The 15,807-nt window shown below is 46.9% G+C and overlaps 1 protein-coding gene across 1 annotated transcript in view; it reads left to right on the top strand.

Moving 5' to 3' along the window:
- The window catches only part of HSPA12A (heat shock protein family A (Hsp70) member 12A), a 162,299-nt gene that overhangs the window by 12,277 nt on the left and 134,215 nt on the right, over nt 1-15,807 (top strand). Inside the window, exon 2 of the mRNA XM_060641382.3 lies at nt 1,278-1,365. Within this exon, the coding sequence (XP_060497365.1) occupies nt 1,278-1,365 (88 nt within the window). The remainder of the gene's footprint in view (nt 1-1,277; nt 1,366-15,807) is intronic.

Below are 15,807 nucleotides of genomic sequence, written 5' to 3' on the forward strand. Positions count from 1 at the left end.
CACAGTAGGAGGCACCTGCAGAAAATGTGCCAAAACCAGGCAGGGAGCAAGAGCTTTTCAATAAGCTCCCCAGCTGGAGAGGAGAAGCAACACTAAACAAGCGGGCGCAGACCAGGCATGTGATGGGAAAAGGGGTCAAAACCAGACACCTCCTATCGGCTTTCTGAGCTTTCTGAGCACCGTTCCCTTCAATTTGCCTGACATCTTCTAGCTGGCTTTTCTCTATTTGCTTAATATGCTGAGGTATTTAGCTTAAAAGCACTAAATACTCCATCACGATGAGCTGTTCTCTCCCTTTCCCATTTACTGTTATTAAGGACGTTTTCCAGTATTTTCTCTCTCTTTCTGCCCCAAACTCAGATTGTTTGCTTTTGCTTCTCTCTCTCATGGCGACTTACAGGCATTCTCCACCACATGCTGCCCGCTTGATTTTACTCATTTTTAATTCAGGGGCAAGCAAAACTCCCCCAAATCCAGGAGCTGGGCTGCCTCCGTAAAGCACACCTTCCAACTGCTATAAGCACGTGTCTGGAAGCTGTACTGCATTTCGACACAGTAAACATTTATTGTGCATCTACTGTATACCTGTCACTGTCCTCAGGGCTTCTGGAAATCCAGAGGTAGACAAATGAGCTTCCCCTTTCGTACTGCCTAGGATCCAGCAGAGAAGCTAAAGAGCTAATATGACCACGGGTTTTAAGAATTTGCTTTGCACCCATGCACTTTTCTTTGTAATTCTTAAAGCTCTTTGGAGAAGAAGCAGGAGTGGAGGTGGGGAGACAGGAGGGGTGGGGGGCGTACAGAGAGGGACCTGGGATGTGCCAGTGGTGTAGTGGCTTTGTCCAGCCTGCCTTGAGAAGCAAGAGGACAGATCCTCAGTTTCATCTCTCCAAGCTGAGAACCTGGCATAGTGCCTCAGTTTTGGCCGTCTAATTAATCTGGCACTCCGTATCTTTATTTACACGGTGCTTCCCAGTTCTCATAATATTTCCATCTCTTGTTTTTCTCATCTGAAGTAGGAAAGCATTATCTCTGTCTTACAGATAAAAACATCTGAGACTCGGGCAAAGCACCTTACCAGGGCCACCCAAAGAGTAGGTAGTAAGTGCAAAGGCCCTGGAGGAACCTGGCCCCTCCGCTGCCCACCTGTGCCTTGGCCTCCCTTCTGCTCTGGGCAGCCTCTTCCAGCTGTCAGCCGGCACAAACACACGCTTCGAGAGCAGCGCGGAAATGGATAAGGTGACATTTTCACAGTGAAGTTTTCCCCCCTCCTGCAGATGGAGAATGTTGGCGTGTACAGATTCTGTGGGTGTGCAGCAAAGAGCAAAGTCAAGTGTGATTCAAGGTGGGAAATACCAGCTTCAGGTAGGAAACGAACTCATCTGTGTAAGTACCAAACTGGCGTCGGAAGTAGTTACCCCTGGAATTTCGTTTGTCTAGAGACGGACTGGGTACATTTAAAGCTGGTACAGCTAGATTGAAGCACGCGTAAGATACTTGCTAAACCGCTGCAGAGCGGCTGCTTGTTCAGAGTGCCGACGAGTGGTAAGAGGTACGAGAAAAAGTATTTCAGAAGCACCCTCGACTCAGGAAATGAAATTGCTTTTGCACGGGATGGGCCACAGCTGACATCCACACTCACAAGCCGAGCTCACTGAGCAGGACCTGGCTGGGCACACACCTGTCCCCTCCCTGCCCTGCCCTGCTGGCTCTGGGGCCTTGTGTGTGTTCAGGCCTCTACCGAGGCAGGAAGAGATGTCTCTGGATCCTTCGGGCTTGTTTATGCTTTAATGTCTCTCCTCACAGAGGACTGGTCCTCTTCTTCCATTTTCCCTGGTGCCTCCCTCCAATTCTGGAGGAAACAAGTGGGCTATTCATGTAAAAAGAGAAAGAGTGAGCTGGGGGGGCGGGGGGAGATGCCACCGACAAACTCCATTGAAAACCAGTGGCTGTTCATTTACATTCACACTTTTAAAAAATGTTAACTAATGATGTTAAATGGTTTGCCAAAGGTCCTGGCAGGTCAGTTGTAGAAGTGTCATTTCTGCCTAATTAGGGCTCTTGTGGCTGCCCGGGGCCTCCCAGTGCAACTGGTGACAAGCCGAGAGCTGACAGCTTCAATTGGTGCCAATAGGAAGGTTGGACCGGTCATGTTTTCCAACTCAGCCAGGTGTTTGCTGAATGGGGGAGGGGGCCCGGGGAGATCTGAGCCCTTCCACGATCTGTCTGCTTTCACTGCTGCCTGGCAAGTCCTCTCCCTTTGCCTGTCTTGTCTTGTGTCAAGGTCAAGAATGGGCTTTGCTAAATCAGCAATTTGGGTTATCTCTGGGAGGTCATTAGCAGTCCTCGGCCCAGACATTTCAAGTGGTCTCAGGACCCAGATGCTAGATTTTTTTCTCCCTAAAATCAGAGAGTAAGAAGAGGAAAGTTTTAGGTAAAAAAAAAAAAAAAAAAAAAAATAGTAGGAAGAAAACAAAACAGACCAAAAAAGACTCAGAAAACTCTGCTTAGCTAACAGTGTTAAGCTTCTGAAGACATTTCATAATAATAAAACTGCTTGAAGACAAAACAGCTAAAGCATCCTGATCAATGCTTTAAATATTTCAAAGAAGGGAAGACAGTAACGAAAAAGAAATCCTGTAATGTGCAATTGGATATAGAGTCCCTGTCGCATAGTAGGTGTTCAATAAATAACTTATTGCTCATTTGATTTTTCAGGGGAGAAATTTTTGTCTGAGAAACAAAGCAATTGATGGAGATCTTGCTGTTTTTCACACTTTGTAAAAAAAATTTAACTTTTTTATTTATTTTTGAGAGAAAGAGAGAATGAGAGCCTGAGTAGGCGAGGGACAGGGAGAGAGGGAGACAGAGTCTGAAGCAGACTCCAGGCTCTGAGCTGTCAGCATGCAGCCCGACGCGGGGCTCAAACCCACAAACTAGGAGATCATGACCTGAGCTGCAGTCGGACGCTTAACCGACTGAGCCATCCTGGTACCCCTTTCACACTTACTTTAATTGTTCCTGCAGTGCTCTTTGAGTTTCTTAGTTGACCCAAAATACATGCTAAGTTGGAGTGCCACATGAGAGGTTGATAGGATTATTATATATATGTATATATTTTTTTTACTTTTTTTTTTTTTTTAAACAACTTAAGCAAACAACCCCTGGTGCTCAGGAGCTCCAGGCTGCAGCAACCACAGCCCAAAGAGGCACTCAGATAGGGCATCTGAGTCCAGAATTTGGACTTGACCCACTGGCAGGTCCTGTGGGGATGACGGCACTCCCTGTTTGTGCCTGAATTGGATATACCTGCACTCGAGCACACGATGCACCGAGCATGTTTACTGGTCTGAAGGGAACGGCAGGATTACTGCATTTGGTGGTGGTGGTGGGGGGGGGTCAATGCTTGTGAAATCAAAGGGAAAAAGTGTATTGCAAGAAGCAATGTTTGTTTTCGGAAAATCTTAAGACCAGACCCCTTGATGTCAGTTTGGGGGGTGGGGGCGGTGGCGTCTAAAGCGATGGAGGTAGCTGCCGACTGGCAGTTTTCAGCTCTCTGTCCCGCCTGCTGCCTCTGTTTGCTCTAATAGGGAGCAATGGAAAATGGGGCCAGAAAGAAGACTGTCCCTGGCTGCTGATTTTATCAATGGCGTCGCATGAAGATTAAACGAGACGTCATATGTAAGCCACACATAGGACAATACCTGGCACGTATCAGGTGCCCACTCACACCTGAGCAGAAGGAATTCTCTTTCTCCTGTGCTGAGTCCTTCATGGTCGGAAACCACGCGCTGTTCTGCAGTGTCACGTTATTTTCTCTGTACCCAGAACATGTTTGAACAAAGAGAATTCGGAGAATCGACTAATAGGCTGATCTCATGAATGATACGTGAGCAAATGAATCGAGACACATTTAAACAGTTTAGTTGCCCGTCTCCAAATTTTCCCTCCAGGACCTCCTTTGTCACTAAATGCCCTTAAGAGGTCCACTTTGCATTTTCGTCCACCCCTTTTGTGTCACGGCACGTGTCCTTCTTCTTCTTCTTCTTCTTCTTCTTCTTCTGTGACCTTCTTGGTTCACTCCTGCTTTTTTCCCCGGGATGTGATTTTCCTTCTAGTTCCAGTACTGACCCCGATCATGGCTCTGCCTCCCACATCCGCCTCCGTCTCTCAGATCTGATCCGCTGCATGTGATCGCTGTCTGTGTACTTGGAGGGTGAATGATTTACTGTCTGGCTCTTACGGATGCTAAGAAGGGGCCACTGAACACCCTCCTTGTGGTTAGGAAGATAAGTATGTAAAAATCATTCTGTAAGGGGCGCCTGGGTGGCTCAGTCCGTTAAGCATTTGGCTTTGGCTCAGGTCATGATCTTGCGGTCCGTGGGTTCAAGTCCCATGTTGGGCTCTGTGCTGCCAGCTCAGAGCTTGCTTCGGATCCTGTGTCTCCCTCTCTCTCTGCCCCTCCCCTGCTTGTACTCCGTCTCTCTCTCTCTCTCATTCTGAAAAATAAGTAAACATTAACAAAACAAAAATGAAAATCGTTCTGTAAGACATTAGTGGTAAAGAAAACCTTCTGCAGCAATGAAACCAGCATGTAAAAGTAAGCCAATTATTTCCTAAAACTGAAACAAACCAACAAGAAGCTTTTGAAGACTCGTGAACAGAGGAAAGAACATGTGAATGACAAGAAGTCTTCTGTTTTGTGGCATTAATATAGTCTGGTGGTATTTGTGATAACTGGTCCTCACAACGGTGACCTGAGGAAGGTGAAATCATGTTCAGTTGGATAGTACCTAAACCTTTCTGAAAGCAAGTCTGATCTTGTCATCCCATTGTTTGAAGCTCTCTGGTGGCCTTTTAGATCTGACTGTGGCTTCTCTTTGACCTTGAACCCTTACTCTGCTGTGCTGATCTGCTGGCAGTTCTCAGGATATGCCAGGATGTTTCATGCCTCAGGGCCTTTGAACAAACTCTTTCATATCCCCGGAATGCCTTCTGTCCCTGTTTTCTCCTAACAAACACCTGTTCCTTATGCCACCTCTTCCCCAAAGCTCCTCCTGACACCCCCAAGTTACACAGACCTTTCTTTCTTTTGTGCCCCTCGACACAAAAGCACCCTTTTCTCAATAAGAATAATAATTGTAACAGTAGAAGTTCCCTTTTATCGAATGCCTTCTGTGTGCCAATGTAAGCACTTTCACTGGCTACATCGTTAATTTCTCACTGCTCCATGAAGAAGGTGCTGGTGTCGATGTTCATGTTATTGATGAGGACCCTGGGGCTCAGACTGCCTGTTGAAGGTCACAGAGCTTGACAGTGGTGGAGCGGGACCCTCGCCCAGCCAGCATGATGCATGCACACATATGAACCACCCTTGATCTAAAACCATCAAGCCACACTGCCTCCCATTCTAAGTGGCCACCATGCCGGTGTGTGGGTTCAGTTTATCTTCCCTCTAGATGGCGAGCTGCTGGCGGTCAGTTTCACTCTTCTGTGACTCGGTGTCTAGTGTCTTGTGTCGACCAGCGGATGGCAAAGACTCTAAATGTGGGTTGAATTTAATGAAATTGAATGGAATTGAATTGCACTACGTATTTGTGTGTGTGTGTGTGTGTGTGTGTGTGTGTTTACACACATATTCTCTCTCCCTGCCTCTCTTATTCTCTTTATATATGTCTTTTATATATGTATATACATGTACACTATACATATTCTATATGCATACATATATAGTTATATACACAAGATACACATATGTCTATGTAGGTATGTATACATAAATGAACAGACATATATATGTATGTAAAGAGATTAAGAGGCAGGGAGAGAGAGAACCAGTCACAGTTGGAAGGAATACACATGCATTATAGTCTCTCTGACTTTGGATAGTGAGTTTATAGCCTGTGTTAACCCACTTTGTAGCATGGGTGAGACAGCACGTACCTTGACGAGGATACTCCTAAAGATTGACCTTGAAGCTCTCCAGGTTCTGCCCCCGGTGTCATATTACGTTTAAGCCAGATGGTTATCAGAGGAGGAGATGTCTAGGTAGAAGAACATTTTTCAGTTTTTTCACTATGCGTTGTCTCAGGTGTAGAGACAAGTCCTACTTTGTCCACTTTTCTTCATCATTCAGTCTTCTTGAGTCTGGCAAGCATGGGTCTCATTCTCTGCCACAGGTGACCACTGTGCCTCCTGTAAGGTGCTCTGTGTTATGCAGAGTGACAAGAATGACTAGTGACCCAGCACAGAGAATAGCCTTAGCACAAAACCAAAAACTCTATTAGATCTAAGAGGCACCTGTGGGATCTGGAAAGTTGGGTGAAGGTTCAGGAATAGCCAGTTCAAGGGCAAAAACCTCTCTCCTGGATTCTGTGCTCATGCTATGGCTTGCTTCTAGAGGGGAAAAAGTAAGTGTGTTGTTTGTATACAAGGTGCCCATTTCTCACATTTATTTTTACCCCACATGAGCATGAAATCCCAGTTTTAAAATCAGATTCTAAAACGTTATAAGCTGTCAGGTTCTTATTGATTTCTAAAAGCAATCCACTGGCCCTGGGTGATCCCTCCCTGCTGTCCTCTGACCCTCCTTCTGCCACTGACCAGTCATGCCCTTTGCTTCTCTCTCTGTTCCTTTGCTCTGTTTCTGGAACCCTTCCTCTTGGCCTTGCCAGACCCTACCCATCCTCTGAGAACCACTTAGGTCCATGAGGATGAGACCCTTTCCTGCTTTGCTGTGGCATTAATGGTCTGTGACCTTTCTGACTGAGAAGCATGGAGTGATGGCATTAAAACCTTAATATGAACTTATCTGGGCCGGCTGAGAGTCTGGGTGCTGCTCTTTAAGGAAGGAGTTCTGGGCTGAAGACCACGGAGGGTCAGGAAGGGTGGTGGCCCGTGGATGCTGACCTTGGCCAGGATCAGCGGTGCCCAGCAGCGTTCTTAACGCCTATCTACAAAAAGCAGGGAGGGAGCAGTCATTCTGTAATTCATATTCAGAAGGCTTCCTGAGAGGGGCACCTGGGGGGCTCAGTTGGTTGCGCAACTGGCTCATGACTGTGGCTCAGGTCGTGACCTCAGGGTTCCTTGGTTCGAGCCCCACATTGCGGAGCCTGCTTGGGATTCTCTCTCTCCCTCTCTCTCTACCCCTCTCCCCCTCCCTCAAAATACATAAATAAACATTAAAAAAAAAAAAAAAAAAAGCTTCCTGAGAGAGCCCTGTTTTCCACTTAGAGCTCCCAGGTCATTTGGCCAAGATTTTCTGCCCCTTGGAAGTCTCCAGAAAAAATCCCCAAAGTTGGAAATGGGCTTTCCTTTTCAAAATGCGTATCCATAAATTCGTATCGCAGCTCTTCATTTGATCTCCTTTTACTTCTCTAACTTCCTGCCTTATTCCAAGACGGACTCTGAGATCTACGCACGATCAGGTAACACGAGGGGTATCTTTGAGAAACAGGACTGGACGGAAGACGGGGCAGACTCGCAGGTGAGTTCGCAGATGTGTTCCGTGAGGTCTGCGGCATTTTCGGAGAGAGGCCACGCGCGTCTCTCGGCCTCCGCAGTGTGGGACGAAGGCGCCGGCTCCACGGGCCGGGGCGGGGGGCGGTGGGCAGAGGCGGCTCCCCCCTGCGGCTGCGCGGCGCCCCGGGTTTGGAGCCGGCTGGGGAACGTGGGCCGGGCTTTCCGGGGCCCTGTTTGCTTGAGCCAAGAAGTCCTCTCCCAGGAGAGCCCAAGACAGTCCCTGGTGAAGCTTCGTTTGGAGGCGAGGGAACTGTCCGTCCCTCGTTTGCCCGGGGCTGCAGGGGGAGGGGGGGGTGGGCTTGAGCAAATGGGGACAGAAAGCTCCCAGCCCCCACCCTTGCCCCGCCCCCACAGTGCTGGCGGTAGTTTCAGTTTCGGTGCCGCGAGGGCAGCGGCTGCGGTGCCAGCAGTGTCCCACCCCCGAGGTGCTGATTGGGCCGCAGTTCCAGTGATGCGTGGCGGCAGCGGCAGCAGAGGCGGTGAGCCCGGCGCTGGCAGTGTCGGTGGCACTTGCACGGTGGCAGTGGCACCAGCACTGGCGGTGGCGGTGGCACCAGCACCGGCAGCGCCTGTACCAGCGGGACGCGGCACCACGTCTTCGAAGTGGACACGTGGACACAGCCGCATCGCAGCAGCCCCGGGGCCCCGCCAGCTTCCGCATGTCCCCGGGGGACAGGTGGCCGGAAGTGGCCAGGGTGGGCTCTGCCCAAGGTGGCTCTGTGGGAGACGGAAGCCTGGACCACCAGAGACTGTGGGGAGGCTCAGCCGAGAAGGTCCTGGAGGTTCCCCTAGAGGCAGGGTGTCCAGTGGCCGGTGGGAGTCGGACCCCGTTTTTAGCCTTGAGACAGAGTGAGCCAAGAAGAGATGAGCGACCTCACATTTAGAGCTTTGTAAGATAAGAACCAACCGGCTGGTAAAGAGAAGCTTAATTCTTCCTGGTGTGGGCAGTTGAGCACGCAGCCATTCATTCATTCCCTCATTCGTTCAGTTATTCATTGAGCAAACATCAGTGGGACCTTCACTAGAGTCTGAAGTCAGATTAGTGGCGTCTGAATCTGGCTCTGCATTTGCTAGCCTGTGATCATGACAGAATTGGGTGATTTCTCTAAACCCCAGTTTCCCTGTCTCTAATATGAAATGTAAATAATATTAAGTATCTACCTCATTGGGTTTTAGGAGAATCTGATGCATATGGAATGTTTAGCACAGTGCCTGGCGCTAATTTAATAGCCAATAAGTATGAGCCATGAGCTACGATTAAACAACGTGGAATGTACAAAGATTCACATAATCCCGTAGTAATTAAAACAGTGTGTGTCCATATAATGAAACACTACACGGCCAGTGTCCAGAAGGATATACAGTTGATCCTGGAACCACCTGGGTTTGAACTGTGCAGGCCCACTGATATGCAGATTTCTTTTTGATATGTATAGTACAGTACTGTAAATGTATTTTCCCTTCCTTGTGATTTTCTTAATGACATTTTCTGTAGCTTATTTTATTGTAAGAATATAGTCGATAATACATACAGCATACAAAACGTGTGTTAATTAGCTGTTTATATTATTGCTAAGGCTCCCCAGTCAGTAGTAGCCTTTTAGTAGTTAAGTTCTGGGGGAGTCAAAATTTGTACGGGGATTTTCCAGTGTGCAGGGCGTCAGCACCTCTAACTCCTGTGTTGCTCAAGGGTCAACTGTACTGCGTTAACCGTGGCCATCACTTGGTAGGGAGATTACGGGTGATTTGATTTACTTACTTTTCTTATCTGCCTTTTAGAATTTTTCCGGAGTATATGAACTATTCATGAGATTTTAAAGTAGAAGGGAGAGAAATCTCGTCTGACCATCTCTTTGGTGCTAACACCTGCTCCGTGACACTTTTGTCCACCATATGCTTGAACGGTTCCAAGAAGAGCAAGGTGCAAGGGCACTCAGGGCAGCTCATTGCGTCTGTTGGCAGCTCTGATTCCAGAAATTTCCTCCTTACACTGTCTGCTTGTATTTTCTAACAGGGCTCATTCATCTATTCATTCAACCAGTACTTATTTTTTTTTAATTTTATTTATTTATTTAAAAAAATTTTTTTTAACGTTTATTTATTTTTTTTTTCAACGTTTTTTTTTTTTTTTTTTTTTATTTTTGGGACAGAGAGAGACAGAGCATGAACGGGGGAGGGGCAGAGAGAGAGGGAGACACAGAATCGGAAACAGGCTCCAGGCTCCGAGCCATCAGCCCAGAGCCTGACGCGGGGCTCGAACTCACCGACCGCGAGATCGTGACCTGGCTGAAGTCGGACGCTTAACCGACTGCGCCACCCAGGCGCCCCATGTTTATTTATTTTTGAGACAGAGAGAGACAGAGCATGAATGGGGGAGGGTCAGAGAGAGGGAGACACAGAATCCGAAGCAGGCTCCAGGCTCTGAGCTGTCGGCACAGAGCCCAACGCAGGGCTCGAACTCACGGACCGGGAGATCATGACCTGAGCCAAAGTCGGCCGCTTAACTGACTGAGCCACCCAGGCGCCCCCAACCAGTATGTATTAACTACCTCCTATATGCCAGGCACTGTGGCAAGTTCCAGGGAGACAATAGTGCATGGAAGCCAACAGAGTCCCTTCGTGGAGCTAGTAATTTAGTGAGGTCCTCAGACTATATAGCCCAATGACTAAATAAATATGTCATTACAAATGAAGAATCTTTGAAATGCTCTGAATCTAGGAGAGCACGCGGCAAAGATCGGGGAGGGAGTCCTGGAGGGCATCCCTGGGGCTAACATGTAAGCGGGACCATGAACGGTGTGTGGGAGTTATGGGGGTATGGGCAGGGGGTGAACAGTCCAGAAGGAGGAGAAGAATCCGTTTCCGGGCCACATGGTCATTTCATTGCCTTTTCATGTGTGAGCCTTTCAAATATTTGAAAATGGCTTCTTCCCCAGAGTCTTTCTGTTTTACTTCTACTCTCTTCAGCTTTTCCTCCTAGGATGTGACTTTACAGCCTATTGTCATTCTGAGACCCAGTTTTTGGTGCCCCCTCTTCTTATAACTGTTTTGAGCTCTAACTCACATACCATGCCTTTCACTCATATAAAGTGTGTAATCCTGTGACTCAGTGTATCACAGAGTTGTGAACTCACAAACTGTGAGATCATAACCTGCGCTGAAATCAAAAGTTGGATGCTTAACTGAGCCACCCAGGAGCCCCTGATTCTAGCCCAATGTTGCTAAGGTTTGTCCATGTCGTCGCCTGTGTTAGTACTCACTTCTTTTCATTGCTGAATAATATTCTAGGGTGTGGACATATTGCATTTTGTTTATTCGTTAGTCCACTGATGGACATTGGGGTTGTTTTCACTCACTGGCTATGATGAATAATACTTACAAGTTGTGCAGATGCATGTTTTCACTTCTCTGAAGTATATACTTAGGAAGTACTGGGTCATTTGGTAGCTCTGTGTTTCACTTTTTGAGGACCTGCCAGACTGTTTTCCAAAGCCATTGCCCCATTTTGTGTTCCCACCAGCAGCATATGAGGGTTCAGATTTCTCCACATCCTCACCAACACTTGTTATTATGTGTGTTTTAAAAAAATTTTTTTTTTAACGTTTTATTTATTTTTGAGACAGGGAGAGACAGAGCATATACAGGGGAGGGTCAGAGAGAGGGAGACACAGAATCTGAAACAGGCTCCAGGCTCTGAGCTGTCAGCACAGAGCCTGACCCGGGGGTAGAACTCACGGACCGCAAGATCATGACCTGAGCCAAAGTCGGCCGCTTAACCGACTGAGCCACCCAGGCGCCCCTATTATGTGTGTTTTTAAAGTTTTTATTCAAATTCTAGTTCACATACAGTGTAATGTTAGTTTCAGGTGTGCAAGGTAGTGACTCGGCACTCCATACCACACCTGGTGCTCATCACAAGTCCCCTCCTTAATCCCTATCCTCTAGTTCACCCGTCCCCCCACCCACCTCACCCACCTCCCCTCCGGTAACAGCCAGTTTGTTCTCTATTGTTAAGAGTCTGTTTCTTGGTTTCTCTGTCTCTCTCTCTCTCTCTCTCTCTCTCTCTCTCTCTTTTCTCCCCCTTCGCTCATTTGTTTTGTTCCTTAAATTCCACACGAGTGAAGTCACATGGTATTTGTCTTTCCCTGAGTGACTTATTTCACTTAGCATACTACGCTCTAGCTTCATCCATGTTGTTGCAAATGGCAAAACTTCACTCTTTTTACGGCTAATATTCCATTACATCTGCTCTGTCCATTCATCAGTTGATGGACATTTGGGCTTTTTCCATAGTTTGGCTATTGTAGATAATGTTGCCATAAACATTGGGGTGCATGTATCCCTTCGAATCAGTATTTTTGTATTCTTTGGTTAATAGTGCAATTGCCGGATTGTGGGATATTATCTGTCTTTTTCATTATAGTCATCCTTGTGGGTGTGAAGTGACATACATCATTGTGCTTTGATTTGCCTTTCACTGATGCCTGTAGATGTTGATATCTTCTCCTGTGCCTCTTGGCCATTTCTGTATCTCCTGTGGGGAAATGTCCATTCAGATCCTTTGCCCATTTTTAAATTGTTTGTATCTTTTTATAATTTGCTTATAAGTGTTCTTTATGTATTACAGATACATATACTCCCTTATCAGATACATGATTTTCAAATATTTTCTCCCATGTTATTGGTTGTCTTTTCACTTTCTTGCTAGTGTCTTTTGAAAGCACAAGAGCTTTAAATTTAGATTAAGTCCAATGTATCTATTTTTGTCTACTTTTTGCTTGTTCTTTTGGTATCCTATCTAAGAAACCATTGCCTAAAGTCTCAGAGATTTATGTCTATTTCTTCTTCTTTTGTTTCTTCTAATAAGAGTTTTATAGTTTTACCTGTCACATTTAGGTCGTTTGTCTGTTTTGAGGCTGGTTTTGTCTGTGCTGTGATATAGAGGTCAGCTCACGGTTTCGTCTGATACTCAGTTGTCCCAGCACCATTTATTAAATATGCTCTTCTGCCTCCCACTAAATTGTCTTAGCGTCCTTGTCAAAAGTTCCCTGCTTATAAATGTGAGGGTTTATTTATGACCTCTCAAGTTTGTCCCATTGATCTGGCTGCCCTTAAGCAGTACCGTGCTGTCTTAATTATTGAAGCTCTGTAGTAAACTGTGGAATTACAAAGTATGAGTCTTCCAACTTTGCTCTCATTTTTCTAGATTGTTTTGCCACTCTGGATCCCTTGCATTTACATGTGAATTTAGGATTGGCTTGTCAGTTCCTACAAAGAAGCCAGCTGGGATTGTTAACAGAGATTGTGCTCAAACTGTAGATCAGTTTGGGGAGTATCGCCATGCCAACAATGTTAAAGCTTCCAATCCATGTACATAGGATGTCTTTCCATTCACTTAGGTCTTCTTTAATTTCTTTCAACAGTGTTTTAGTTTCCGGAGTGTAAGTTTTACACTTCTGTCGAGTTTATTCCTAAATATTGGATGTTTTTTTTATACTACTATAGATATAATGGTCTTAATTTCATTTTTGAATTGTCCGCTTCACATCCCTTTTTAAATGTAGTCCTTAAAACCACTGGGCTGTGTACAGTGGGATTCACCTTATGCTTATGGACACAATTCCATGAAAATAACCCAAGACAAAGTTAGCTTTTGATGGGAAGGGATGAAGTGGCGTGGGGCGGTCTACACAGCAACCTCACACCTTTGACTCATGTTAACAGAAAACTATCATACCTTTTCAAGTCTTCTGGTGCTTGTGCCTTGCTTCCCACACTGGACACATAGCCCTGGGGAGCCAAAGGTAGTACGTTGGCCTTTCCCTTTCATATTTCTAGATTCAGCCCATTGTTCATAGATGCTGAGATTGTTCTGGATGCTGATTCTGACCCTGGTCATGATATCTTTGTCCTCCAGCCTATCCACAAATGTAGCAAACACACCCTCTTTAAAGTTTTCATTCAAGCCAGTGATAAAACTAATCAACAGGACTTTGCCAAAGAGAGAGGCTTGAGGTCCTGAGCTCAGCACCTCTCTCTGAGATCATTGAATTTCAGCCTCTGAATAACAGTATCCAACCAGGCCCCAAGCTACCCACTGGTCCTTGTACCCAGTTCAGTATTCCTTGTGTCCAATCCATATGGCAACCCCACTGAATTTCTCAAACTCCCTACTGAGTTCATAAATCCTTGATCTACTTCATTTCTACCAGTCTGGTAATCCTATCAAGAAAGATATAAGATTTATCTGACAGAGCTTTTTCTCTGTGAACCTGCACAGGTGCTCATGACTGTTGCTTTCTATATGCTCATAAACTGTAAATCTCCTTTAATAAGCCATTTCTGAATCTTGCGTCCCAAACTCACAAGCCAGTTCTTCTCTTATTATAAGAGAATTAACCTCAGATGAGGAAACAGGATTACACGGGTTAAAGTCATGCATAAGGCTGGTAAGTGTGGAGGGAAGACAAGAACCCAAGGCTCATGATGACTTATTCTGCGCCCCCTCCACTCATGATGGAGGAAGTTCCTATGTGGACAATGATGGGAGCAAGTGTGAATGTGGGAAGATACTAGAAACTCCACGTTCTCAGGTGAACGTAGGTGTTCAGTTTACTGTGCCCAAAGTGGAATAGCACACCAGAGGATAAGCAGAGCATGAAAAGGGTTCTTTTAAACCACACCCATGGCATCATATTACCTCATTTAATTCAGGCTCCTCTTTGGCCTGAATTTTCTGTATTTCAATAGGTGAACAAGCATCTATCTACTCATATTTTTTCTAGGCCCCATCGTAGGCTCTGAGGCCCCTGAGATGTAAGGGGCACGGAGGTGGTTTACAGGTGAGTCCAGCTCTGGGCTGCCCACAGTGGGCACTGTGGTAGGACTGCCTTGTCATCCCAACCTCCTGAGGCCCAGGGTTTCCTCTCAAGCAGTCAAGATGGCAAGTGACTCAGGTGAATCAACACGGAACCACAAACCAGTCAATGATTATTAATTTATCATCTGTTATGTGCCAAGCGCTGATCTAGACATTAGAAGACAGCCGTGAATAAAACATAAAAATTCTTGTCCTTATGGAGCTTACGTTCATGTGTCCGCGTGCGTGTAAATCTTAATAACCATGTCAGATGATATAGAAGAAAACCTAAAGCTGAATATGGATAGGGAATGACGGGGTGGACACGGGGCTAGAGTTTAAAATAAGAAGTCCGGGAAGGCCTCACTGAGGAGCTGACATTTGAGCAGCAACCTGAGGAGGGTATGTGATCAAGTCATGTGGATATCTGAGGGAAGAGCACCTTGGGCAGAGGAACAGCTCGCGCAAAGTTCCTGAGGTAGGAGTTGCCTGCGTGTTGGAGCTCCAGCAATGAAGCCACGTAGCTGGGGGATGAGGCCCGGTGGTGCCTTGTAGGAGGCCAGCTTCTCCTCTGAGATGGGAGGCCAAGGAGGCATGATCCAACTTACGTGTTTGAAGTGCTTACGCTGTGAGTACAGTTTGGTGGGCAGTGGGGTTGGCAGAGGAGAGGCAGGGAGGCCTGTGAGGATGCTTTCGCGAGATACAGAGACAGTGCTGATTCCGCTTAGGGTGACGGGGTGGCCGTGATGAGATGCAGACAGAAGCTAGAGGGGAGGCCCCGGGATTTGGGGCAACTGGACGTGGAGTGTGGCAAAGGGAAGGCGAGAGCCAGGCCGGCACGTTGGGGCTGAGCAGATGGAAAGATCGAGTCGGCGGTTACGGAGGTGCAGACGGCTGGGGAAAGGCAGGCTCTGGGAGGAGGGGGCTGGGTCACTGGTTCGGGGTCTGTTTACTAGAGTTGCCACCCGTTAGACATGTAGCTGGAGGTGGCAGAGCCCAGACTAGAATTGTCAGCGTGGGGTCATCGCCCACATAGGCGGCATTTAAGGCCATGAAGCCGGAAGAGACCCCCCCCCCCCCAGGGAGAGAGTGTTGATAGAAAGAGACGTCTGTGGACTAGTGCCTAGGCCCTCCCACATTTGAAGCTCCCAGAAGTGAGAAACAGCCGGTGAAGAAGTCTGGGGTGCTGTGCCATTGATGGAAGAGGGAAATCAGGTGTTATTTTTTTTTTAATGTTTGTTTACTTATCGTGAGAGAGGGCGAGGCAGAGAGGGAGAGAGAGAATCCCGAGCAGGCTCCACGCTTAGCTCAGAGCCTGATGCAGGGCTCGATCCCACGACCCTGAGATCATGACCTGAGCCGAAATCAAGAGTTGGATGCTTGACTGACTGAGCCCCCCAGGCGCCCCCCAGGTGTCCTGAAAGTCA

This window comes from Panthera onca, chromosome D2, assembly GCF_046562875.1.
Source record: "Panthera onca isolate mPanOnc1 chromosome D2, mPanOnc1 haplotype 2, whole genome shotgun sequence".
In the NCBI taxonomy this organism is placed as follows: domain Eukaryota; kingdom Metazoa; phylum Chordata; class Mammalia; order Carnivora; family Felidae; genus Panthera; species Panthera onca.